This window comes from Taeniopygia guttata, chromosome 20, assembly GCF_048771995.1.
Source record: "Taeniopygia guttata chromosome 20, bTaeGut7.mat, whole genome shotgun sequence".
Taxonomy (NCBI): Eukaryota; Metazoa; Chordata; class Aves; order Passeriformes; family Estrildidae; genus Taeniopygia; species Taeniopygia guttata.
This window is the reverse complement of record NC_133045.1, coordinates 6,776,240-6,803,012: the sequence shown is the minus strand read 5'-3', so window position 1 is coordinate 6,803,012 and position 26,773 is coordinate 6,776,240. Positions and strand designations below refer to the sequence as shown.

At 49.9% G+C, this 26,773-nt stretch overlaps 2 protein-coding genes across 5 annotated transcripts in view; both read left to right on the top strand.

Moving 5' to 3' along the window:
- Positions 1-26,773, top strand: part of YWHAB (tyrosine 3-monooxygenase/tryptophan 5-monooxygenase activation protein beta) — a 290,680-nt gene that overhangs the window by 84,714 nt on the left and 179,193 nt on the right. The window lies entirely within an intron of this gene.
- On the top strand, positions 9,432-26,768 carry PKIG (cAMP-dependent protein kinase inhibitor gamma). 4 transcript variants are annotated; one of them, XM_030288347.4, is made up of 4 exons: positions 9,432-9,450; positions 15,171-15,238; positions 24,373-24,548; positions 25,821-26,768. In XM_030288347.4, exons 3-4 carry the CDS (start codon positions 24,398-24,400, stop codon positions 25,898-25,900), a joined length of 231 nt encoding a protein of 76 aa, XP_030144207.1. In that variant the 5' UTR covers positions 9,432-9,450; positions 15,171-15,238; positions 24,373-24,397; the 3' UTR covers positions 25,901-26,768.

Here is a 26,773-nt window from a genome sequence, read left to right as displayed (position 1 = left end):
AGAAGTAAAAGTGCACTGGGGAAGTCTAATAATACAATGCCATGCTAGTCACATCTCTGGGTTCAGCAGAGTTGTTGCCCAAGAGGGTGTAAATCAAGCGGTGTGCAGAAGGCAGCGCAGGGCAAGAGCTGGCAAGGCTCAGCACTCACAGCATCCACGTGCACTGGGGGCAGAAACAGCCCCAGTCTTAATCCTGGAAGGGAAGGAAGGGGAAGAACCGAGGGCCGAGTGTTGGTTTATCAGGGGATCTTACAAGCAGCTTCCTGCTGCAGAGAACACTGGAGAAAGCAGAGCTGCAAACGCACGCGGTCGTTTTCCAGCGCACGCTGTGTCGTGTTCCCGCGGACCCGAGCGTGTCCATAGGAAACCAGAGCAGGTCACAGTGCTCAGCGTGACGTACGCAGGTGTTCCACTGGCACAGGCAGAGTCATTTCCCCCTGTTACAAAAAATAGTTCAGTTCTCAATTGGTTAGCTTTTTGAGATAATGCAGAAATTCTTCAGACTCTACAGGACGACTTAAAATTTTTAATTAAAAGGTGTGCTGGTATAACTGTATTTCCTACCTTGTTTTTCAGGGCTTGTGCAGAACCCAATGCCTGGACAGACCCACAGTACAATTCTGGTGGATATTTGCTTTTCAAAGCTGTTTTTTTTCAAACATGTACTTTGTATCATTACAGTCTTCAAACGATTTGATGCAAGATCCATCACAGCAATGCCCCTTTGGGTTTCAGTGTATGCCACCCTAACAGTGGGTTCTGGCTGAGAAATAATCCCTGCAAGAACTGAGCTCTCCCTCCAGCCAGTGAAGGTGGACAGACAGGATGAATTACTCCCTGATACCTGATCTACCACCATTCCCTTAGTCCTGGCCTCTATTTACTGTCACGGGAACTTTGATGTCTTATTTTTAGATGAGCTTTTGTGGTTTTAAAATTAAAGTCTGATTGTAGCTGGGTATTAATTTCAGTGAAAAAAAAAAATAATGTGGAAAACCTGACACATGCTAGTCAGCAAGAAACATGCTGGGCATTGGGAATCTCAACTCAATTGCCTGTCTGTAGGGTTTCAAATTTGCTTAGTGTTTTATGGTTAGGCACCAGCTGATGTGAAGATGTTGCTTAACTAAAGAGTCATTATTTACCATTAATAAAACTGATACCATGACAAATTCCTTACGGCGTAGATGTGCTATCATATCTTGGCAACGGTAGCAGAAGAAATTATTCTGCCTGGCTTGCAGGCTTGTCTTCATTGTAAAAAGAAAAATAATGAGGCTGTAATTACCCAGCTTGGAACTAAACGAACCCAACAGAAAGTGCTGAATGATTCAAGATGACTCCTAAAACTGCTTCCCAACTGTGGCTTGTGTGGATACCATCACTGACAGTGCCAGCTCCTGGCTCTCACTGGGCTGGATCCAAGGCCAGCAGGCACAGCTCAGTTGTTTGGGCTGTGGTGCTGTCCCAGTTTAAAGCACCATGGAACAAATAGTGGTAAATATTCCACAAGCCTTGCCAAAAATGACCTGCATACACGAGGAAGTCAGCATGCAGCAAATTGGGATGAAATTCACACAAGAGCACACAAACCCCTCCATATTGTTTCTTAGGGTAAAGAACTCTATCATGTAGTGGTTTACTCTAAATAGCAATTATTGTGCACATGGGATCACACACTTCTCCCTCCAACATCCAACATTTCAATATCAAATTTATCAGGTTTTTCTAATTCTGCATCTTAATTTTAGCTAATAAACCAGTAGATTAAAGAGTCTGTTTTTTTTCTCTTGTGCAAATAAAGATGGGAAAAGCAGGTCTGTTATTCTATTAATTCTAGTTCTCTGTTTCATACTATTTCTTGCTAACCAGTAACACAACATCTAGCAGACTTACTTCTCAAATTAGTTTAGATACTGAAAAGCTGGTGACTTTTTGTCTTCAGGACAGAAGTGGTGTGTTTGGTGGAGCTCTTGGAGAGATAGGGATGAACTTCCCCCGTAATGAAGAGGCATAAAGGAATGCTTCCAGGTGCCTAGCTGGCTATATTCTTGTTCAACTCATCCTTGAAGACAGATGACATTCAATTATATTATTAATGATAAATTACAGTGCCTGGAGACTTGGATAAATAATAACTCTTAGCCACAATAAAGTGGATTTTTCCTCCTAGTCGCTCGGTTTGAGCCCTGGTTCCTGCAGGAAAGCAGGTAATGCTACAGTGGAGCACACACCTCTTGTCTGACCTGCAAGATCTCCTGCTGGTTGCCATAGAGATGGAGAGCTGAGGTCCTTTTGTGTAACAATTCTGCACTGCAAATGCCTCTTTGGTACCTTGTGCCCCTTGTCAGCAGCTCAGCCCTGGCAGGGGACACGTGCAGGTGCCCAGTGTATTGTAGAGGCTCCTCCCTGGAACACACCTGTGCAGGACGGGCAGCACATCAGAGTGGGGTCAAACAGAGAAATGTGTCTGGCCATACAGAAAGAACAGCACAGCTGTCACACTGATGGCTTGCTGCATACCTGGCAGGTCACAGCACTGCCACCACTGCTGTGTGAGTGAGGAGCCCTTGGGCACCACAACAATTTGGGCAAAGGGTACTTTGGGTGGTGACTGGCATTTACTTCTCACTCAGAGGGCAAAGAACCAGCCCCAAACACAGACTTTTCGATCAAATATGAATGAAAGTTTCTGCCCAAGACAACCTGGATAGTGGCTTTTATTAAAGTGTCTTCTGCAAGACCTCCCTGTGAGACATCTAACTTGGGATGGTGTGGAGCTAAGGTTTTAACATACAGCTCCAGAAAGCTGGTGTCTACTTAAATGCAATTGCTAGATTATTCTTGCAATAGATAATCTGAATAAAGACCCTTGATACTTTATCAGGCCAAGTTTTACAAAACTGAGAACAATTGCTTGAGAGATGCTATAAAAAGAAATTATTTAATCCACAAAAGTGAGTGACAACAGGGGTCTGTATGAAAACTTTTAACTCTGTCTCCAAAAAGCCATAATCCTGCATAAAAGTGAAAATTTTACACCTGTCCAGGAAAGCCCAGCCCAACTTTGGGAAAAAGTAAGAATCTGAAACAAATATAGTGAACTGAGAGAGTAAGAAGAACATTTGAAAATTGAAAATCCTGGAATAACCATAAATGAATAGTCATGACATAAACAGCAGTACATAAAATATTTCTCAAAGCAGCAGGGAGTGAGATTGGCCATGATTAGGTGAGGAAGGTCTGTCTGCTGGCACAGATGTATGAGAGCATCAGGCCATCCATCTGTGATGGCCATGAAGGAGCTGCAGTAACAGAGCAGACATGGTTAATGTTCTGGGTTGGGTGAAAATTGGTGCTGTAGTGGTCATTTAGCCTTCTGTCTTTCCACCAGCACCTGCCAAAAGGAGATGATCATACAGGTACCTCTTCTCCTTTAATTTTGTCTGCCTTGGCTACTTAAAGGAATAAGATTTCTGAGGCTGGGACTATGCCTTAAAATCTACTACTTCAGCAGGGAAGGAGCAGGGATCTCAGATTGAGACACTGGTGTAACTCACTGAGAACTGATGGCTCTGCCTCCTGGCAATTCCCATGCCCCACAGCATCCTGCATTCCTCCCAGGAGCCAGCACTCTGCTCTGCCCACAGCTGGTAAGGAGGAACAGGGCTCAGCCAGTGTGCCCACACTGGGGTGGCAGAGCCCTTGTCTGGGCCACCCAATATGCAGGGCAGCCCTGTCACCACATCTCACACCTCCCTGTGTCAGCCACTGCACACCTGGGTAACACCTGAAACCCAGGGCATGTTGCCAGAGCAGTGCTGGGAGCAGAGGGCTGTGTGCAGGGCCTGACTGAAATGCTCCCAGGTCACCAGCCAAACCCTGGTTTTATTTGATATACACTGTTGGCACAAACAGAATATTTTGTTCTCTGGCCAGAACACAGAGCTCTTCTCATGGAGCACTGTGAATTCCTGCTGCACTCAAAGTCACAGTGATGCTGCACCTCCCTGACCTCAGGGTCTGTGGCCTCAGGAAGAGCTGGAATAGATAAATGGCACCATGTCTGAGGGCACGGGAGAGCACGGGACACAGGAGCAGCCTTGCTGGGCTCATCCTGCCTGTTGTAGTGGTCAGATGCTTCACAAGAAGGCATCTGGCTATATGTGTCCCCAACATGGAAAGCAAGGAAACTTGACAAGAGGTTAAGCTGAGTTTTTTCCCAGCCACAGGCAGAGCACGAGTGTATATGGGGAACACTGAAGGTTGCAGTTCTTTGACTCACACAGAGTGACAGGAGTTGGATCTCTCACTATCCCAGAGCAGGAGTCCTCTTTGCAGACTTTGTGGAATAAAGTCATATAAAAGCCCATTTAGTTGAGAGTACAAGTTGGAATCAAAATATTTACTTCTCTGTTGCTCATGTGCAGCAACAGGAATCCTTGTTGGGCTGCCAACCACCGGTGAACAATCAGCTGTTGGCTGGGTGGCTCTGGCATGTATTAAACACTGACAGAGATGACTATTTGCTTCTCATTTATCAGCAAATCGCTTTGCTCTTCAAAAGAGATAAGCACAGCTGCCAACTTAGCCTGCTCCTTGATTTCTTCAGCTACATTCTCTGTCAGAATCAGAGGGACAAAGGGAAGAAGTACCTGTTTGTGGAGCTCAGGACATCTCCTGCTTACCTGCCAGCAACACCTGGGCAGTCAGTCATGATCAGCCTAAGCAATACCTCTCCTACTGCACCTCCTCATCCTGACAATGATTTTTAGCTTTTTCTGTATATCTGACCCTTCCTAGCAGGCAGGATGAACCTATTTAATTAATACTTGCATATTCTTCCCCCCTCTGAACACACTCAGAGCCGACAGAGACGTTATTCACTCTGTGTCCCAGACAAGAAAGCTTTTACCACAAGGGATGATTTTCTGATGAAGCATGTGCTGGATGTGTGACCTTTGTGGGTTTACACTGGAGAAGCTTCTGGAGTCCTTTAGACAAACAAAGCCCTGACCAAGCAGGATTTATGCATGTTTTGTAGCCTTTGTGCCCTGAACCAGCCCGTGCTTGCTCCTGTCAGCAGCAGGTAAAGTGCTTCGTACAGAGAGTGTGTGAGGGACTTTGGAATGGGCTGTGGGACCCCTTGGGGAAACGTGGTGTAGGCAGTCTGTCACTGCCTGGGGACTCTGGCTTGCAATGAGATCTGAGTTGGAGATCTGCTTGTATTTGTTGCAGCTGCAAAGAGGTAATTGTCAATTGACTTATTTCTTTTGCTGTCAAGTGACTTCTTTTGCAAGAGCCTTTGGACAGAAGGGATTTTGCAGAAATGAAAGATGAGAAGGTGCATGTCCATGATGCCTTCCACCAAAGCCTTGGAACACAAAATTCATTTATTTTTTTCTAAAAACCGAAGCGTTTTTATTCTAAACCAAAACGGTTTAGAAAAAAAACGTTTTCAGTTTTCTAAACCAAAGCGGTTCCCTAGGAAAAAGCGAAAAAAAAAAAAAGTTGTGGGCTGAGACTCCCACATATCTAGCTGGGACAAACTTTTTGGAGGTGTTTGGCACAGAGGCAGAGGAGATAAGGTCAGTGGAAAGAAGTGGCCGGGAAGGGGGAAGGGATGAGCTCGTGGAGTGAAATTGCCCAGAAGCAAAGCACAGCCACTCACTTTGCAATGAAAAGCTTTATCATCTCTGCACAGATTAGTGCAGCTAAAAATAGCTTCAGCTCAAAGTAAACAGTTTTCTGAGTGTGCTTTGCCCTGCTGGAATGCCAGCCCCGCACAGAGCCACCATGCCAGCAGCCACAATGGTGTCCCCACGGTCCCAGTGCCCAGAGGGGCTCCCCACAGCCCTGCCCGGGAATAGGGGTGACCCTGGAGGGGGGTCACTAATGAGTTTAGCCTCATTACAACCTTTTCTGTGTTTCACTTGTTGAACTTTTCTGCATGAGCAACTTCTATAAAAACAAAATGGGTCAGAACACCGGGTAATTCATTCAGACATCCCAACATCCACCCTCTATTCCCTAATCAACAGCAAAAAGAGTGGCTTGTCACTAAAGCTGCTTTTACTTGTTGTTTTCTCTTCTCATGAATCTCCAAGTGAAGCTGTTATTTGATGGTTTAGGATATCCACTCTTGCCTCGGGGAGCCCAGCACATCAGTGAAATATGTTCTGTGGGGGTTTTTTGGATGAGAAATAGTTTATTTAGAGTATTTATTTTATGGGAGGAAGTCTGGGAAAAAAAACAGGTTGTCCAATTTTTTCCATGCGTATCTTGTGCCATTCCACATTTCCTTGCAATCTGGATGACATCAAGTGACACGGAGACCTCAATGCCTGGGAAATGCAGCGGGAAGCTGCTCTTACGTGAGGAGGCTCGTGCTGCCCCAGCGGCTGCCACGGCGCTGCTCTGGCCCTGGCAGCACGGGCTTCTCGGGGAAGCGAGGCTTAGGCTGCAAAAACATTCGGGTCACAGGCAGGTCAGATCCTTCTGAAGTGACAGCCTGTCTCCTCGGCCTTCAGAGCTTCCCGAAGTGTCCTTTGTGCTGGTGGTTTTCCTTGCAGGCGGCGTGCAGTCCAGCACAGCAGTGCTGCTTCGGGCTGGGCTTCTTTACATTGCACCCTTGGGGATACTCTCACCTCATTTTGACATTTGCCCTCCCAGATTGCTTCGGTTTTGTCCCTCTTCCACCTAAAGGTTGACAGTTAACCTGCAGGGCAGCTTCTTGCTCTTCCTGAGCCATGCTCTCCCATCCCATGTGGCGCCAGAGTAGCAAAGGTGGCACCCACAGCGTGGGCTGCCAGCCAGCAGAAGACCATCTTTCCCCTGGTCTACATCCCACTCTGTGGCACAGAACTAAAAAATTCACAGTTGACTGCAGACCAATTGCAAGGTCAAAGGCAGCAGAACCAAACCTCCAGTTGTCCAGAGCAGTAATGGCATCACCATCGATCCTGGGCTACGCAGGACAGCACAGGATGAGGCAGATGGATGCAACAACCTCACCAAAACAAACGTGTGAGTAAAGCAGGGGCCACTAAATTGTGGCTGCAGCTGAGTCAGTCAGCTCAAGGCTGTGACACCACCCATCACACAGGGTGAGCCATGCCAGGAAACTCTAACATCTGCCTATCATCTCGGGATGAATGTCGTGTAGTGAACAAAGCAACAGGACAAGAGATGGTGAGCACGAGCATCAGCTAGAAGTTAGGGTGCATTATTGTAAAATGTCAGCTTTTGCTGAAGAACAGAAGACTGAATGCACTGAAAGCCATGCATTTTTATCCTAAGAGGTTAAGATTTCAGGCAAACTTTTTGGCATCATGGGACTGCCACCCCTTCCCCCACTTGTGGAAAAAAAAAAAAATCTGTAGAAAAATTAAAACTGCATTTTTTTTACTTAAAAAGGGGTTTTGATGGAAAATGTTTGACTAGTCCCTGCAAGGGATGGTGTTCGATGAGAAAGTCCCTGTAAGGACACACAAATGCGTGCAGAAAAGGATGGACTTTGTGGTAGATGCTTTGGGGAGCTTATTTCCAGGACCACACACAGGATTGGGAGCTTTGAGCAAGACAATACTTGTCTTAATTTAGAAGTACATACACTGAGTTCCTGGCTTTGCAAAGGACTTGGCTGTTGCCATTGTTCTTTGTTGTCTGCTCTGTAATGGTACTGGCCACATTCTGCCAAGGAAATGCCTGGGTAACTGGTGTAGCACTTGCATTCTTACCAGACTTGGCCTCCGATCCCTGTGGTCCAAGTGTTAGTGTGAAGCTCTAACCTTCTGGATCCTTTTCAAATGTAAGCTGGAGTAAAGGGAAAACTGCAGGCTTGGCCAGACCAGCACAGCAATCTCCTGAGGCTGTGCTGGCCCTCCTCCCTCCCTGGCATCTCGTGAAGACAGGCAGGGCATTGTGGTGAATCCCTTACTGCTGCTTTTGGGTGAGCAGCAGCCATGTGTGACTCAAAACGGCTGGAGAGAGATGAGTTCTGCCAAGCAATGCACCTCAGGAAATCAAGTGGGCTTCCTGGAGCTGCTTTTGGCCTAAAACTGGGTTGAGTCAGGAGGCTGCACAAGGTCGTTTAGGGATGCACAGAGCATGGGTGTGTTTTGCTCTGTTGAGGTCCACTCCCCTTCATCTGTGCTGCAGTACTGCCATCAGGGTGTTTCCTGTGCTGCTTGCTGCTGTTGTTGGTGTTTTTATCTCTTCCTCTGATCCTGTGGGTATCTTTCACAGCAACTACCACATTTTTGACCACACACAGATTCTGGCTGGATGTGGTGATGGCAGCAGAGGTGGAAAAGGTCCAAGTGTGCAGGGTGGTGCCGGGGTGGGAGGACAGGCTGATGCTTTTCACCTGGCACTGAGTGGCTCTGGGTCCCATCTGTCATGGGAGAGCTGCAGGAATGCAGAGATGCAGCTTCTGAGCCTGTCTGGTGCTCAGCAAGACAGTGAGTTGGGAAAGTGCTCCTGGCTCACACCGCTCATTTTTCATGCAACATGAAAAAAAACTCGCCTAGCTCGAGTGGGGACTGGATCCATTCCTTGGCAAACACCCCTTGTGCTCCCCAGTTGAGTTGCGAGGACCTGAGTGTTCTTACAGCAGGGATGGAGCAAATCTTTCACTCTCTCAGCAAAGCTATGAGCACTAAGGAGTCCTGTTCCAGCCAGCGTTTAAGCACCACAGGCAGCACCGTGCACATTCCTGAGTGCTCACACACCTTCCCTCCACACTGCTGGGGCCAGGCAGGAGCTCAGGCCCAGAGGATGATTACAAGCACCTTGATTGCTTGGTTTCAGCCACCTGGTGGGGTCTGCAAGGCTGGTGGGACACCAGGAGGTGATGCCAGCTAGAGGGACATTTCTCAGTCTATGTGGTACCAGGAGCGTCCAAAATTTCCTCTTCTTCCGTAGTGACCTCGAGCTCCCTGAGAGCTCCCAGGGTGTGCTTCACACAGCAGGGTGGCTACAAAGGCGTGTGTTTTAAATGGGGTACTGCCTTTGCACCTTCCCCCTTAAATCCAGGTGCTGTCACCAGCTAGCCCCGAATACAGCTGGCATGCAGAGGCAGATGAGCTGAAGTACTCCTAGGATTTACTCCACGGGAGGCAGTGGAGCAAGAAGCACTCCAAAAGAACACAAAGCTGGGTTTTTCTTGGGAGGCACTTTCACCGTGCTACACCTGGCGGGACAGCTCAGGCTGCACGGGTGTGATGGTGTCTCTGGCCAGGCCCTGGTGCAGAGGATAAAGGGTGGGATGCAGGTGGGAAACCTGGGGGAGCAGCAGGCAGGAGGGAGCGCCCGGCAGCAGAAACCCCAGCGCTGAGCAGCGAAGGGAGGATGCTCGGGCACATGCAGCTGCCGGGGGATGGGGTTACAAGCCGAAGCTAAACAAAGATCGCTGTGAAAAGGAAACAGATCCCTCCTGCCGACTGTAAGGTAGGAGCCGAGCGGGAGCTGCTTGACATCATCGGGCAGAGCATTGGATTACAGCAGGCAGGGACTGACTGGAGGGGAGGAGAACACGCCCCTTGGCCCCACAAGTGCAACTTCATTTACCAGCTCCTAGTAGAAGGAAACTGCGAGTCTGGAAGTGGCTGCGGGGCTCCTGGCCGGCTTGGCTGCTCTCCACAGCGGGCAGAGGCGGCAGGAGGGACTGACCCAGCCGCGATCCCCCGCTCGGTGCCGGCACCGGGGCTGTAAGTAGCGCTGTGCTCGCTGCCGTGGGGCGAGGGGCTGGGGCGGTGGGTGACAAGGACACTGCCCGGGGGTGCGGCCAGGAGTTCTCCTGCCCACGGCCAAAGCCCAGCGGGCTTTGTTCGGAAATACGGTGAACTTTTACCCACCCGCCTGCCGACAGCGAGGGGTTTGCTGCCGGCGAACCGCGGGCTCAGCAAGCAGAGCTGCATCCCGGTTTTTCCGCCGTTGGGAGGGAGAAGCCGCTCGCAGGCTGGTGGCAGGGAGGTGGCGGCTGCTTCGCCCGGGAAATAACGCGAAGGGCTAGCAGGGAGAACAGACTCAGAGGATGGAAATCACAGAGCACCGCGGATCAGTGACCCCCGTGGGGATTTCTGGCCTCATTTCCAACATGTGTCCGTTTATTCTGAGCGGTTTGCCGGAGGGAATCCCTTCCAGCACGGGGGCAGCATGCTCTGTGCTCGCACGGGAATGGGACAGGCTCCCGGCGGTCCGGCCGTGCTGGGAATCCATCCCTTGGGATGTCAGGAGCCGTGGGGCTGCCCGGGACTCCCCTCGCAACTGCGGGCACGGGCAGAGCTTTCGGAGCGTGGCTCAGAGGTTTGCTGGCATCCGGCTTCCCAAGCAAATGTTTGAAAAGGCAAAGACTTGGGATAAAAAAAGAACTGCTGTGTGGTGGTATTCTCAGGAGGCTTTGCAAATTCCTCCACCTCGAAGCTGTGTGGCTTTCCTCTCTCTGGATTCCCCTAAACAGGTGGTAGCGAGCCGTGTTGGGGAGCTTTAACATGCATGTAATGCCTTGGCCCCGAAGGCGTGTTTGGGAAATTTCCCTTTGCTTGGAAGGGGTAAATGGTTCTGCAGATCAAGAGCCAAGTATAGCTGTGGACCCAGAGGCAGTGCCCTGGGTGGCTGTGCCGTGACTCAAGCCGGGAGGAGGAGAAGCTGGGGTCAGTGAGCACGGGGCAGCCGCAGCGGGGATGCTGCTGCATTGTGAGGCTGAAGGGACATTTGTGGGGTGGGTATGGCTTGGTTGGGTGGCTGAGGCTCTCCCATGGTGACAGCCCCTCGAGCTCTGGGCTGTTTGCTCGGCGTGCCTGGCTTGGTTGGTGTGGGGCAGTGCTTGGCTTCAGAGATTCTTGGCTGGAAAGAGCCACCCTGCTAATGTGTGGCCACCCAGCTAAGAAATTGCCACCTTTCTGCTCTTGTGAGTGATGGTGTTTAAGAAAGAAGGATCCATGAAGAGATCCTCAATGGCTTTATTTGTTTATAATGCAGATGTAGGTTAAATGGCCATTTATAAACATGGATATACCAATAGAGCTTAAGGTGCCTTGGGCACAGAACAAAGCATTGAGTCCTTCAGACAGAGTTCCACAGGGATGTGAGCACCTCATACCCTCGTTCTGGGGAACACTTTCCACAGAGTGTAGACTCAGATGCTTCAGGGAACTGGAGACCATTAGCTACAGTACATAGGCAGCTTGGTCACAAAGAGATGAAACCCAGGAATGTTCACAGCTGTGCATCTTCCAGCCACCTGGCACTTTGCACCAAGGCTGATTCTGAGGGCTGTACAGGCTCATGATGAGCTAGGACAGGGAGTCTTGCTTCTTCCTCTCATTCCAAAGAAAAATCAATGTACTCTTTATCCCACTCAGAGGAATACCTACAGACACACAACCTTGCCACCCAAAATAACTATGGAAGACATTTTCCAAACTGCTAACATTTCCTGATCTCCCACATTTCAGATCCAGTTCCTGCACTACTGTGCATTAATGCCTCCAGCCTGTCTGGGCACCCAAGCACCACCATCATTCCTGTTTTACATGGGCCTCATACAAAGCAGATAATTTCCCTGGGCTCACACAGATTTGTGGCAGAACAAGGGGCAAATCTAGAAAGCCATAAAGAACAGCAGAAGCTTCAATCTGGCTTTTTGTTTGCCTGTGTCACCCCGTTCTGATCACTCCCATTCTCACATTCCACATCCTTAGGGAATGTGACATCTTTAATGTTACCAAAGGTGTTTATATGGACTGAACTGGGAAATAAGTTTTCCATCACAATACCCACTTCAGAGAGGATGAGAGGGGGGAAAAGCCCTCTGCTTCTAGTTGTATTCTGCTCATGCCTAGAAAAAGAGAAGTCATAAGGGAAACTGTTCCCCTGGCTTGCCAGCAGCCAGTACCAGCCAGGGAGAAGGGAAGGTTCACGTGTTCATGGGCCTTGTCCCAGGCTCCTCATGGTGGCAATGAGAGAGGTTGAGTTGGCTCCAGACCTTGCCTGGAGCCTGCAGCACAAGCAGGAAGAGCAGCAGTTGGACTATGAACTGCCCTGGGCCGCGCTTCAAAACTCTCACTCTCTTGGAGCCTAAGGGAATATGTACTTTACACCACTCATTTCTGGTTTCCACAGCGAGTTCCCCAGCACTTCCCCTCCCAGGGGAGCCCGGACAGGCCGGGTGCTCTTTGCACAGCTCCTCCATGCAGGCACTTTGCGGGTAACAAACCCTGCCTGGGGAACTCCCGGCGGCACCAAAATGCCATTTCTGTTGATATTTGCAGTGATGTAATAAGCCAAACATATCCCCACCAAAGTGTCACCAACTTTACTGGAGTTACTGTTCCCACAAAGTGTAATTAAGCTGTGGTGCTCATTGCCATGAGATACCGGTGGAGCAAAGCGCTCCGAAGGCATTTTAATGGATATCAGGTAGTTATCTCGGTAACAAAACAATCCTGGGTATGATTAAGAGGATATTGCATTTTAAGGATTGTAACACCTCCTGGTTCAGAGTCATTAGTGACTTATGAAAGGCATTCCATTACAATTAGAGGTTTTCTTGTACTCTGAAGTTGAGGATGCCAGCTGCTGCTGGAGACAGGGCACTAAATGAGGCAGCCTGGCTGCTCTGGGAGGACCAGGCTGCTGCCCTGCTCAGCCGTGCATGCAGCCTGTTGTTTGCCCAGCAGCCAGGAGACACAAGAACAACCTTCCCTCTGCTGCTGTCACCTTGCTTGAAACCAGGAAGGATTTCCTCTCTGGATCAAAGCAGCACCACAGCAGCTGTTGTGTAGAATAGTCTTGAATTCTGCCAAAAAAACACATTCTGGGGTGTGTTTTTATGGAATGTGAATTCATTTTGAAGCAATGCTGAGAGAACTAAGGTTGTTTCATATGTTTGCTTGTTTTGGGTAACAGCTTATGACCACGGAGGGAACTGAACCTCAAACATGTGCAGTCCTGCACATTGAATAGGACAAGAGAAAACAGTCTTAAGTTGCACCAGGGATGGTTTAGGTTGAATATCAGGAAACATTTCTTCACCAAAAGGGTTGTCAAACACTGAAACAGGTTGCCCAGGGAAGCAGTGGAATCACTATCCCGGGAGTTATTAAAAAGATCTGTGGATGTGGCACTTAGGGACATGCCTTAGTGGTGGACTTGATGACTTTAAAATCTTTTTCAATCTAAATTATTCTATAATTCTGTGCTGGTGCCCTTGTAATTAATTTCTGATGGGGTATGGATGCTATCTAGCCAGTGAACATTTCCATTAGGGTCTTAAAATAATCCATGGTACCTTGATGTGTTCCAGGACTAAAATACAAAACAAAACGTTCTTTAACAATTCACTGTAGCCAATCCATGTGCCACCATTAAAGTTCCAAACAGCCTGGCCTTTGTGCTGAGGGGCCTCTGGAGCTCTGCCCATCACCCTGGGAGCTGCAGGACCAGGTGAGCCAGAAGAGGATGAGCCTTTGGGGATGGAGCAAGAGGCTCAGCTTCAAATCTGCAGACTCCAGATGCCCAAGCAAGGGCTGTGGGGAGGAACATCTAGGTAGAGCCAGGCCTACAGGGTTAGAAAGCCAATACCAGCTGCTATTTTTTTTTTTTTTTGTCTCCAAAATCAGCTGGTTTTTAAGAGAGAAAATAGGGGTTTCCCATCATGTCCCATCACAAACAGTGCTCTCAGTGATAACTTCCACTTCAGAGCATCACTGTTCGAGTTTACTTTAAGCCTCTCTTGGCAGAGTTTCACGTGTTTTGAGATATTTTGCAACACTGCTGAAGTGCTGGAGGCTTAACTGTTTGGGCAGTGTAACACACAAGCCAGGGCAGGAAGGCAAAGAAGGAAAATAGACTTGTGGATTTCCAAAGCTATGTTTCTTCCTTCCTGCTTTTGTTTGCTTGTTTGGTGCCCGAAAAGGGCAATGCATATTCCCAGAGTTGTGGGAATACTGTTTCTTTTCCGGTGCAGTGTTTCCAGTAAGCTCTTTGCTATAAATGGGGTTAAGACTAACAAAAGTTTATTGTTAAATCCCTGTGTCTTTGTTTAGCTCCTGTCATGATCATAATTAGCATTTTCCACTTCTGCAAGCCTGTCATCTGCAGAGCTGAAAGTGCTTTAAAATATTTGAAGCATCTAACAGGGGGAGGGAGTATTAATAGCTCAATTTAACAGATGGGCAAACTGACACATAAAAGCAGCAAGTGCCCTGTCCTTGAAGCAGGGCCAGAGCCAGCAAGTAGTCAGCTCCAACTACAAAGTTTTGAAAGTGGGTCAAAAAAATAAAGAGAAAGGCTGTAGATCTGTCCCAGTTTGGAAAATTATGGGAAATAGTTCCAGTTAGAGTGGTACTCAGCCCAGATGGACCAGACAGATGAATTGCTGGATGAGCTACTGCTTAATATGGCTAAGTGGCTCATCTCTTGATTTCTGTTCTGCTAACATTTGTCCCTGGGACAAAGAGAAAAACACAGTCCATGATGTTCCAAAATAGTTGGAAAGCTGAAACAGCTGCTAAAATAAGCAAGTGTCCTGTTGGCTGGGCTCTGCAGGTCAGGGGATTGCAAAGCACCCACAGATGTTGAGGCCACAGAGGAAATGTCTTTGAGCAGGGCCTGGGGACAGCAGGAGGAGGCTCAGCTGTGCACAAACAGCAGAGACCCAAAGAGCTGGACACAGACCCAGCAAAGAGACCAGAACCAGATTAAACTTCCCCTTTCAACCCAGAGAAGCTGAGATGGGAGTTTCCCTTCTCTAAAGGGCAGCAGAGCTGCAAACCAATATTCATTTATAGTCTGGAGGCAGCTGCTGGTCCCTGCAGTGCAGGTCAGGACATGAGCTGTCTCAGTGCTCCCAGCACCTGTGGGAGGGCAAAGAAAGAAGCAAAACCAAAGAGGAATTTTCTGTGCTGGACTTTCCATGTGCTTTAACACAACAGTCCAAGTCTATTAGCACAAACCCTCCTGAGGAGCTGCCATATGAACACAACATCCCACAGCCCCTGGGCTCCTGTGTCCACCGAGCCAGGCTCCATCTGAGTCTGCTGGGCAGAGCCCTGCCACCCCTCTGCTATCCTGTCACAGAGAGTGGGAAGAACAGCTGAGCTTTATGCTTTCCAAAACAAGCACAGATAATGTTTTCTTATTTTTTTCTTCTTCTTCTTTCCCAGAAGCTGTTGTCCTGCTGTGCATGAAGCGTGTTTGAAGTCATGTCCAGAAGGAAAGTCCTCTAGATCAGGTAGGGACTCACACTATGGCTCATAAAGCTTTTATCCACAGGGAAATATTGCAAACAGAAATGGGTTTTTTCCTTCCTGTAGCATTGAGTCATTTGACCTCTCTCTGTATTCTGAATTACTATATGTTAGAAAGCTGCTAAGAGGAAAAAAATACAACAAATTTGCCTTAATGACTTTCCTGCTGTATTATCCACACCTCACAGCCCTGTCCTTGTACCAAGGCACATTGCAGCTCTGACCCCAAGCAGCCCCAGTGCCAGTTGTGCTCCATGGCCTCTCCCTGCCAGCCATGGGGATGTGCTGTGCTAATCCTGCTAAAGGCTGCCCACATGCTTTGCAGGGGAATGGTCTTTGCCTGTCCATAAGGATGTAAATGAGTTCTGTTCTGCATGTGGAGTCAGCCCAGAAAGATCCAGGGAACCCCCAAAGTTTAACCTTTCGCAGCTCCTGCATAGATGGCAAGTCCTCTCTGTGGTTTCACCTGTGGCTCCTGCACTCAGAGCATCCCCTCTGTCCTCAGATCACTGCTTTCCCTTGTCCTGTGCTGTGCTGGCCCTTGCACAGAGCTCCCAGGGCCGTTTTGGGTGAGCTCTGCAGTGCAGGATCTCAGCACTCTTGGGTGCACACAGACATCCCTCCTATTGCAGGTGTCTCCAAGCAGTTCATCTCTTGCACCCAGCACCTTCCCTACGTGTGCTAGGGAAGGACACAGGTGTGTCCTGCTGTGCTGCACTTCAGCAGCTCGTGAAATACTTGGCAATTGATTTTATTGGGAGCTTTCCCTTTCCTGAGACTTCAGCTCAGGTTTGGATGCCGCATCCCTGGGGACTCAGGCAGAGAGATTTACCCTGTGCAGGAAGGATTGTGAGCTGCTGTCACCTGGCACAGCTATAAGGAAACGTTGCATTTGTCACTGGAATCTTCAACAAAGGAGGTGTGCGGGCCTGCAGAGCTTCCCCTGCCCACACAGGGGTCCCAGCAGGGCAGAGGGGCTCCTGATTCCCTTGGGCAACAGAAGCCATGGAACCACCTGGAGCCTCAGCCACCCCTCACTGCCAGCCTGTTCTGAACCCCAACACTTTTTTGTTGTATGGCAAACACCAATAGCACCATCCCAGCCACCAAAGACAGATCTCCCCCATCTCCCTTTGGCAGCCAGCACTGCCCTGCCCCAGGTCCCAGCAGTGGCTTTCTCTGCAGTGGAGCAGACACACAGGGCAGCCAGCTCCAGGGAGCAGAGCTAAGCCTGGTTTTGCTAATCAGCTTCATTCTGTACTGACACTCTTAAGAGGTGCCCTGGTTATTTTTAGCCCCCTGGGAGCTGCCAGGGCTCGCACCCCAGGAAGCTCCACAGCCTTTCTCTCAGCCCCTTACACTGCTCTGAGTCAGGAGGACTCTTTGGATGCTGGATGCAAATTCCTGCGGGATTGTGCAAGCCTCACTGAGGCAGAGCCAAGGCAGGTGGCTCAGCTTCAGGTACCCTGTGCTGAGCAGAACTTCCCCAGGCAGCCAGCCAAACCTGCCCAGTTACAGCCCTCACAGCTCCTCTCCCAAGCTCAGCTTCCCTCCCCAGCCATGCAAGCCCTGCTTTCCCTCAGCAGCAGAGCTCACATCACAGAGGAGAGCTGGACTACATGGCTATGCTTCGTTTCAGGCAGAAAAACAAGAACTCATCTTTGCTTAGCTCTGTCCTGTAGAGAGATCTCCTTCAACCCAGAAACAGAGCTACGTCCTCAAAGGCTGCTGTGGCTTTGCCTTCCTCTTTTTGTGACAAGGGCAGCTGTGCTAGAAAATAGCCCCAGCTGCATCCTCAGCTCTTGTTTGACTTCTCCTTACCCAGGGAAGCCTGCAAGGTATTGGGGAGCTTATGCTGGGGTCGAGCATCGAGGAATTCAAGTGGGGTTTTAGAAGGTGATGTTCGCTCAGAGGTCGGTGCCCCAGTGTGATCAGCACTTCTGAGCTGGGGGACTGCTGGGGATTCTCCAGCCTTTCAGGTGGAATCCAGCTGGGACTTTCCTTCATGAGCAGGCTGGAGGAAGGCAGGGAAGCCAAGCCCGAAGGGGATCCCCATTGCACAGGAATTCACCCCACGGCCTGGGTGTGACAGGGTGGCTGCATATCACAACAGGGAGGATACATGGGGCCTGCCTGCCACAGCAGCTGTGGCACTTCTGCAGCTGAAGGGCCACTGCTCTGTGGTTTGTCTGCTTTGTAGCTTCAGGCACCAGCAGATCTTCCACACAACTGTTTGTGGAAAAATACGTTGACATATAAAGGCATATAAGTAAGAAATTGTGAGAAAATAAAAAGTAATGCAGAAGGGACTCAAAGCCTCCTTAGAGCTCTGAGAGGGTCCCTGCAGGGCCCAGAGGGTCCTGTGGGTGCTCATGGCTGCTCTGGGTGAACAGGAGGGATTTGGCTCTCCTCTCTCTGCCATGCCAAAGCCTCAGCGCTGTGTCCATCCAGTACAGGCCTGCCTCGAGGGGGGGAAAGTGGGCAGGGAGAAAGGTGCCAGCCTGCATGTGCTAAAGGCCTGCAGGGGCCCAGCATGCCTTATCCCCACTGCCACCCACCCCTCAGAGGCATGGGTGCCTTTTGGAGGGGGGTAAACCAGAGTGCCCAGATTCATTAGCACCTTGAAACTGAGAGATGGGAAAAACAAGCTCGACCTGGGAACAAAACAAAAATACAACTGCTGTCACGGCAACTGTCTCCAGATGCACAGAGAGACCAATTATTTCCATTAATCAACTTAGCTAGAAGCTGCAGAAGAGGCTTAAGCTTCATCAAGGCTAGGTAGTGAGGGGAGGGAGGAGCAGGGGGGCTCCATCAGTGATTCTTCCTGTGGTGGAAGATTTTTGGAACAGATTCTCAGCCCCCGTGCCTTGGGGGCACTGACAGAGGGATGCTGCCTGCTGCAGGCATGGGGATGCAGGCTGGCAGCACTGCATGGCCAGAGCTGGGCACTGGGCTGCCTTCCTGGTGGATGGATGGATGGATGGATGGATGGATGGATGGATGGATGGATGGATGGATGGATGGATGGATGGATGGATGGATGGATGGATGGATGGATGGACAGGCAGCTCTCTCCCACCATCACCCACACATCCTAATGCTAACAGGAGGCCACTGGGGCTGAGCATTGTCCTCCTACCTCCCTGAAGCTCCCCTTTCCCCCGGGGATCAGAGCAGAGCACACAAGGACTCGCCCTGCCCCATGCCAAGGGTCAGCTGTGATTCTGAAATCCAGCTGGACCATTTATTATGTCAGTAGGAAGTCAGGCAGTGGCTGTGAGGACGTGGGACAGCAGGAGGTGCCTTGGGACAGTGAGGACTCTGCAGTGGGGGGCTGTGGGGATGTGCTGAAGGCCAGGAGGGAGGGGAAGGAGTCTGGGGAGCTTGGCAGAGCTAAATACAAAGTTTGTGAAGTCATAGAGGAGTCAGTCTAAGCCTAATCTTAAACACGGGGCTTAGCAATTGGTTATCAGTTCTACAGGCATTAAATGATCTTTATACTGTAAAACCAGGCCAAATGAAAAGGGATCTATTTGTGGACACTGAACCTCAGCTGTATCTGCTCTCCTCCTGAAGGAATTAAAATTTTCCAGCAAGTTCTAAAGAATGCTGGAAGCTCTGTTCCTGCAAAACCATTGCAGTGGCTGGAGCAGCTGTGATGTCTGTCCTGGCTGAATTAATCATATTTAGTGTAAGAGCCTGAGGGTGCAGAGTTATTACAAGGAATCCCACAGCAAAAACCTTCCATAAATACAGATGTGCTGGACCCAACTCGATGTCTCTTTATCACTCAAGTCTGTTGAGGCTTTTCTGTGCTGTTCTTGCCTTACACCAGCCTTACACATCTTGTTGCAGCCAGACTGGGCTCCCAACAAGAGCATCTTCATCCTCAGCTGCATCTTCAGCTCAGTTTCTGGGCATGGATCTGAGTCTAGTGCATGGGGATCATGAGACATAACAAGGCCTTTAGAGCACAGTCACAAAATACCCCAATAACATCATTACAGAGCCCTTCCTCTTTGATGTACAGCCCCTCACGCATGTTCCCAGACAAGACCCAGTGGAAAATTTGCTGAAATTCCAGCTGGATATTGTCAGACAGTTGGTGGAAACCCCCTGACCTCAAGTGCTGGCTTCAGCCCTATGGGATATTTTTTTCTCCTCGCTGGATGTGACTCTCCCAGCAGGAAACCTCACAGCAAACCCACAGGGAGCACAGAAATCCCGGTGCTTCCGTCTTTGTGCTCTACCAGGCCCCCCTCTTTAGTAAACCATCCTACACTGTAAATATTTTAAAAGCCCAGCAGGGCTCTTGAGTATGTTTTGCTGTTGTTATGGATCCAGCCCCAGCAGGACAGGTCTAATAATAGTCCCTGTACCCTGGAATGAAAGGGCAAGGGGCACTGCACAATGTGCAGAGCTCTAAGGCGACTGCACCACTTCATGCCTTGGTGGTGGGATGTGATGCTTGAGCAGAAAAAGGGGTCAGATCCCTATTCCCAAGCAGAACTTTGGAATTTCACCCCAGAAACTCAGCAAGGTTTTGTTCAGCTTCAGAGCTTTAAAACTCCAGAAGCCTGGAGAGTGATAAATCACCAGGCAGGAGGGAGAGCGTGTCCTGGGCTGGGCTGTGGGATGAGGGAGCCATCTCTAACCAAAACCTGCAGCTCTTGCTCCCAGCTGCCACTGGCAATGGACAGCAAGAGGCCAAAGCTGGGCTGCAGCATCTCAGAACGGGGCTGTGCCAGGGCTCCTGAAGCTGGGAACCGCCTGCAGCAGGCACAGGGAGGGACGAGGGACAGGGCTCCTGCCTCAGGTGTCCCAGGGACAGCACGCAGGGCAGGGCTCTGCTGGCTGCCCCAAGGGACAAGGATGTCCCAGCAGGGCCTAAGCTGCCCCATGGCTCACAGACTGTGCAGAGAACAAGGAGAGAACGCTGAGAAGGATGAGAGGTGAAGAGACAGAGCAGGAGGCACAGAGCAGGCAGGGGGGAAATGGCTGAGCTCAGCCCAGCCTGCTGATAGCCAGCACCAGCACCCAAAAATAGCCCTTCCTAGCCACAAGAGGTTGAACCTAGACAAGGGACAGATGCAGTATCGTGTGAAGGGTTTCCTTGAAACTGGAGTCAGTGTTGGGTGTGACTGTAGCATTCACCTGATCCCAGGGATCAACCCCGGACACTGCTGGGATGGCAGAGCTTGGGCAGAGCCCCAGGCTGAGGGTGACCTGCCAGGTGTGCCCAGGTCACTTCCCTGCCACCCTCACCTTGTTTGCTGCCATCCCTGGCATCCATGCTGAGAATCAGGCAAGGGGCACACAGGAATTAAATTCAGGCTTGTCAGTGGAACCCAATGGGACATGGAGCTGAGCCAAAAGAAATGCCCCAGATTATTCTACCAGAAGGCAGAAGAAACATTTAACCCTTTAATTTCTTAGCACCCACCTTCTAAATGAGCAAAATTCAGCCCCAGAATGATTAGGAGTGCTTTAGCTACAGCTGAGCCAGCTGCCCTGTCAGCTGCTGGGTGATTTCCCTGGAAAATGCCAGCAAGCCCAGTTGCAATCCAACAGCAAAACCACTCAGGAAGCCAAGTCCCCCCCAGCAAAACCAAGACTATTACAGCTCGGATTTTTTAGTACTCACAAGACACCACAGAAAAATAAGTCCAAACCAAGCAGCAGGCTTGCCAGATCCAGGCACAGGAGCAGAGGCAGCTCTGGGGACATACCTGGTGTCAGTGGCAGCTTGTGAGGGGCTTCTACACTTGTGGCCAGCTGCCCCAGGACAGGCACCGCCACGTCCCCATGGCAGAGGGGACACAGCCTACCTCTGAGCAGCAAACTTTTGAGGGATGTGCAACAGGCAGCAGATCCCAGTTTCCCTGCCCCATCCCTGCAGGCTGGCACGCTGTGCTGAGGGCACAGGAACTGTTTCTGTTCCCACCAGCGGCAGAGAGGAAAGGGAGGGCAGGAAAGGACCCTCTGGGGACAAGCTGAATCACCTCTGTGAAGAGCCCTGGAAACCTTTGCATCTTGTATATGTGTGCCACGGGGTTATTCCTGCAGTGCCTGGCAATAACAGGCCCATCTTCCTTTCCACGGGAGAGTGAAAAACCAAAAGTGGGGAGCCAGCAGGTGATGCACCTCTCTTTGCACCCCCTGCCACCCCTGAGTGACTGTCCACAGCGACACAATTTCAGGTTCCACTGAACTTTGTAGGCAAAAGGGAAGGTAGTTCCTTTGCAGGTCCTGAAAGATGTTAGAAGCAGTTACTGAGTGAAAACCCACAGAACTCTGGGTTCTGTGCCTGGAAGTCTGGAAATGCTGTTTGAAAAATCAGGTTTTCCTATCACAATCAAGGAAACTGCTCCCATCACCCTCTCAGCCCAACAACATCCCAGAGACGGGGGCTGGAATTTCTCTGCCAGCAAGGAGAGATCTGCCTGCAAGGGTTTTGAGAGCCACCCACCTCGAAAATCCCGGAGGAATTGTTCAAATATGAAAGTTTCGCTGTTAAATGTGCCTGTCTCCAGTTCTTTGCATGGAGAGCCGAAGGTAGGAACCCTGCCAGCCACGGAAATAAATAAATCCCATGCGCCATCTCCCGGCCAGCGAGTCGGGACCCAGAGCTGCACACTTGCTGCCTCCTGTTTTTCATCAGGATCCCATCCTGTTCCTGTGTGAGAGGATACAATTATTGGCACAGCACTGCCGCTACATCCAGGGACACCGGGAAAACGCTGCATCCCTGGGGCTCCCCAGTTTGGGGAAACCTGGGGGTCCTGCCCCTGGTACAAGGCAGCAGGAATTGGAGCACATCAGCTCTGGAATGGCCTCACTGCTTGGAGATGGACCCGGGCTTGGCTGGCTCGCTTCTAGGGAAGCCTCCCGAGTCCCTGTGGGCTCTCTCTGGCAGCTGTAGGAGGTCAGCAGAGTCTGTGAGAACCTGTCTGGGAATGCTGAGGGCTTGTCCTGTCCTGGGGAAAAGGCACTTTGCTCACTGAGCTGCATCCAGAATAGGTGCCCTATCCCGGGAACTATTGTAAATGTAGGCGAACCCAGTGGGAAGAAATGATGGTGTTTAACTCCAGTTCAGAAGGCTGAATGATTTCTTTATTATAACTATACTATAATACATTAGTATACTATTTAAAGGACATACTAGAACTACATACTACTTTTTCTAACTACCATATCTAACTCCCAACTCATGACCCTCCTAGCAAGAGTCTAGACCCAGGTGTGTTGGATTGGCCATCAGGCTCAAACAATCCTCACCAGAATCCAATCAAGCAATCACCCCAGCTAAGCAATTCTCCAAACATATTCCACATGAGGAAAAAGAAGGAGCAGAAATAGAAATTGTTTTCTCTTTCTTTCCTCTGTGCTGCTCTATGAAAAATCCTGGAAGAAAAAAGAATGTCCCTGTGACAGGGAAGGGCACACCAGGATGGAAGGAGGGAAGATGAGGAAAAACATCTGGGGCATCTCTTCCTGGGGCAAAGGATGCAGCTTTTCCCAGGCTCATTTAACAGGAGCTAGATGGATGCCAAGTCTGTAGAGGAGGCAGATGTTCATAAGAATTTTTAGCTTCAGGGAAACAGGATCTCCTGTAAGATCTGGGTGGGCCAAGCCCCACATCCCACCAGTGAGCTGGGGCCAGCACTCCCTGAGCTGGCATCCACTCTAGGAGGGGAGTCCCTGGGGCTACCAAAACATGCTGGGTTTCCATGAGTTTTTGGTTACTGCACCCTACTCAGCTCAGGGACAGAGAGACTCTAACCTCTTTCATCCCAGTCATTGCATCTTCACCTGCACATCCTTTCTATCGCCATTACATCAGGGATTAAAGTGAGGAGTGTTATTCCTGTTCAGGCTGGTGCCTGAATCTGCCAACAGATTTCCCTGGCCGGGAAAAATCAATATCAAGCAGGATTTGTAAAGGAAGCTGAGCAAACTCCTTTTTTGGGTCATTAACTCCAAGGCACAAAAGCAAGTGAATGTGCATTAAATGTGCATGAATTTGTTTTCACTGCACACGAGCGTTTCTAATGGGGGCCTGCTCCAAGCACTGCCAGCAATCAGCAGGGCCAGAGGCACATTTTACATGATCAGAAGCACAGATAAGACAGCAATTAATTTCTTGATTCCACACAGTGAAACAAGCTAAGTGCCAAACAGGGGCAGGAACTGAGAGCTCCAGGTTTCCCATGCAGGAGCAGTGTGTGCTTGCCAGCTCTGTGCCCAAGAGCCAGGATACCCACACCACCATCCCCAGGTCCCTGCACTTTGTGTGCTCTGCAAGCACTGGCAAGGGAAACCAGCAGCCAAATTGAAAACCCAGCAACTTAAGGATTCATCAGCTGCACTCCGAGCTGGCTCACAGCGGAGCTTGCGTGTGACAAGTGGCCTCTCCAGGCCTTTCTTCCTGCTGTGCACTTGGCACTGGCACAAGTCTGGAGTGAAGGGATCCAAATGTCTTGCAGAAGGGCTGATTTTCACATGGTAAAGTGTTTATCTCACAGCAGTGCAGCCCAGCGCTTCTTCAGTGACATCCAGCAGCCAGTGGAGGCCAGTACTGCTCCGGGCCCCGTACCTATAACATACTCCCTGCTCCCCCAGCTTTCCAGTGGGTATCCATCATTTCCCATTACACATTCAGGTTGGATCACCACCCCATCCCCCAAGCAGTGGGCCAAATTTGGCCTGTGTTCAAAAGCTCCCGTGGCATTTTGAGGAGGAAGCAGGGCTTTCTCTGTGATGCTTTTTCTGCAGGGAAAAGCTGCTGCAAGTGACCCTGAGTGCCCGGTGGAGAAGGCTGGACACTCAGTGGAGAGACAAACTCCGTGTCTGCCTTTGCAGAGGGAAGGCAGAACAAGTCAGGCATCTGGGATGGATCCTTCCTGCACAGTGGGTCACCCAGCATGGTGGGTTTCCCCACACATTGCCCCACATGAGGGAGGTGATATCTGACATTTCAGTGCCTGCTGTCAGAGGAGCTGGAGCAGTGTTACAGGGATGTTCTCTCATGCTGTAATGTTACCCCACAGAGTAACCTAACCTGGAGAGAGCCCTGCTGAGCATCCTGGGCCTCACAGCTGTGTTTTCTCCACAGCATTTTCCACGTGAATAGAGATGCAATGGAGGTAGAGTCCAGCACCTACAGCGACTTCATCTCCTGTGACCGGGCTGGCCGGAGGAACGCTGTCCATGACATCCAGCGAGAGGCAACCACCATCAGCATGCGCAAGCTGACCGAGGACATGGGTGACCTCGCTGTTGAAGGAGCAGGTGAGCTGCCACACACACACTCCTGTGAGCAGCAGCTGGCACAGCAGCTCCTGGCACAGCAGCTCCTGGCACAGCAGCTCCTGGCACAGCCGGGGAGGGCAGGCACAAAATGGCAGCACAAATGGGCAGTGCTGTCTCCAGGAGCATCACGCTGATGCTCAGGAGGAATATCCTGTTCCTTGCTGCTCACTCAGTGCCTTCATGCTCGTGTGGTGGTGGGAGGCTCTCCAGGTCAAGGGGTGCTTGCAGTGAGCAGAAGGATCCCTTCTGCTGGTTCCTGGCACAGGAGCACTGCACACTCCAGCCCAGGCTCTTTGCTCACTGGTGCTTAAACAAGGCATGCACTGACCAAGACCCTTCCCAGAGCAAGTTACACATCAGTTATACCTTAGGCTTTATAGAAATCATGCATTGCGCAGGCTGGGATTTGTTTCTTCTATTTTGGTTGGTTGTGAAAAAATCAACCTTCAAATATTTCACCCAGTATTTCAAATAACAACAGAAATAACTTTCACTCCAGCAGCCATCTCCAAATCCTCCCCTTCAGCCCAAATGTGGCAGCAGCATCACCCTGCTTATGTCTGGTGGCCAGCTGGCTGTGAGGAGCTTGAATCCTCTGTCCAAAGCTGACACTCTCATTTCACTAATAAGCAACAAAACATAGACTATCACTGCAGAAGGGAAACTCAGTTTTCCCCCTTACTTTCTTAATCCCCTAGCCTACAACCTGTAACTATAAAAACACTTTAAAATATATTCATTACCCCAACTGTAGTTCATTCAGCACGACCATAGCAGCATGTGTCCATCCACCCATCCACAGTAAGCACAAACTGCAGCTGTTTTACCAGAGCAGCTCAGACATCTGCCAGGCTGTCAGGAAGACAGTTCTGGAGCACTCAAAAGTTGGGCGAGTGCACATCCCTACCTTGAGGCTGCCTCTCAGCATTGCCAAGTGTGTTGAGAGGTGTTTGCACTCCTGGAATGTGGAGGGAGAACCCAATACTCTTAATCACAGAATCATAGAAAATGGTTTGGTTTGGAAGGGACCTTAAAGACCACCTGCCATGGGCAGGGACACCTTCCACGAGACCTGGCCTGGCCTTGAGCACTCCCATGGATGGGGCCAAGTATCTGGTCACAGGAGGGGAGTGATAGATCTTCAGGCAAAATCTTTTTTCTCTGTGGATGAAATCAGCTATAGCCATCACTGATGGCTTGTATCTTCAGCAGGGTGTAACTGTGTTTTCTTCCCAATCCTCCCTTCTGCAGAAAGCCAAAGAGATGCCAGTTCTTCTGACAGTGACCCTGGAGCAAGACCAAAGGGGCAAGAAAGCAGCCCCTCCCCATGAGAGCAAAAAGGGTGTGGGATGGGCAGGAGGAGGGCCTTGCTGAGAACATTCAACAAGAATTTGTTGCATCTGTGGACAAAAGCCAACCTGGAACAGCAAGTCGTCTGTCATTTGCCTTGCTGGAACCGTGCTTGTGTAGAGAGACACAGGACACTTGCAAGGACTTGCACCTCCTAAAGACTTCTGCCCCCATCCCTAATGGTCTAGGGCAACACTGCCATGGTTGTAGTGATATGAGCCATTCTTGAGATGCCTTAGCTGCAATTTTCTCTTAGGGGAAAAACACTTTCAGTAATAATAGACACACCAGATTTTTCTGTCCAAGGTACCTTCCTCCTTTGCAGATTTAGACTATTATTTATTCTGTTTTTATAGGGTAGAAATTTAGGTTGTTGGTTTTTCTAAGCCTCACCCTCATCTGCATCTTACACCTGGCCTCTGGATTGTCCACATGGCCCCTTGTCAGGGTGGGCAGTGGGGAAAGGACCCAAGCTGTCCTGCTGCCCTCATGTCAACACCACTCACCTGTGCTGCTGCTGCTGCTTAGCATCAGGAAAGGACCAAAGCAAAGCTCTGTGGGGATGAGCCCCACCTGAAGACCCAGCAGCACCAGCCACAGGCATCTTTTTCTTCAGGTTTGAACACTTCAAGATGTTATTAAGGGGAGGGGAGAAACATTTTGGTGGTTTGACTGTTGACATTCAGGCTTAACTTTGCAAGCTGTTAGCTGAGATGATCTCTGGTAGGATCTCACACCCTTCTGTCTTTAAGGAGACATTTTTGTGTTAAAGATGGTTTGATAAAACTACATAAGCTGTTGGAATAAATGACAGCCTTCAACTACTGAAGGTGTTTTTTTCTGCCTGGATGTTT

Excerpts from the sequence above, each read along its gene's own strand:
- PKIG (XM_030288346.4), top strand. The coding sequence starts at position 24,150 with ATGGATCCTTCCTGCACAGTGGGTCACCCAGCATG. Across the intron at positions 24,185-24,372 it reads ACAGTGGGTCACCCAGCATG|CATTTTCCACGTGAATAGAG; the intron begins GTGGGTTTCCCC and ends TTTTCTCCACAG. Across the intron at positions 24,549-25,820 it reads CCTCGCTGTTGAAGGAGCAG|AAAGCCAAAGAGATGCCAGT; the intron begins GTGAGCTGCCAC and ends TCCCTTCTGCAG.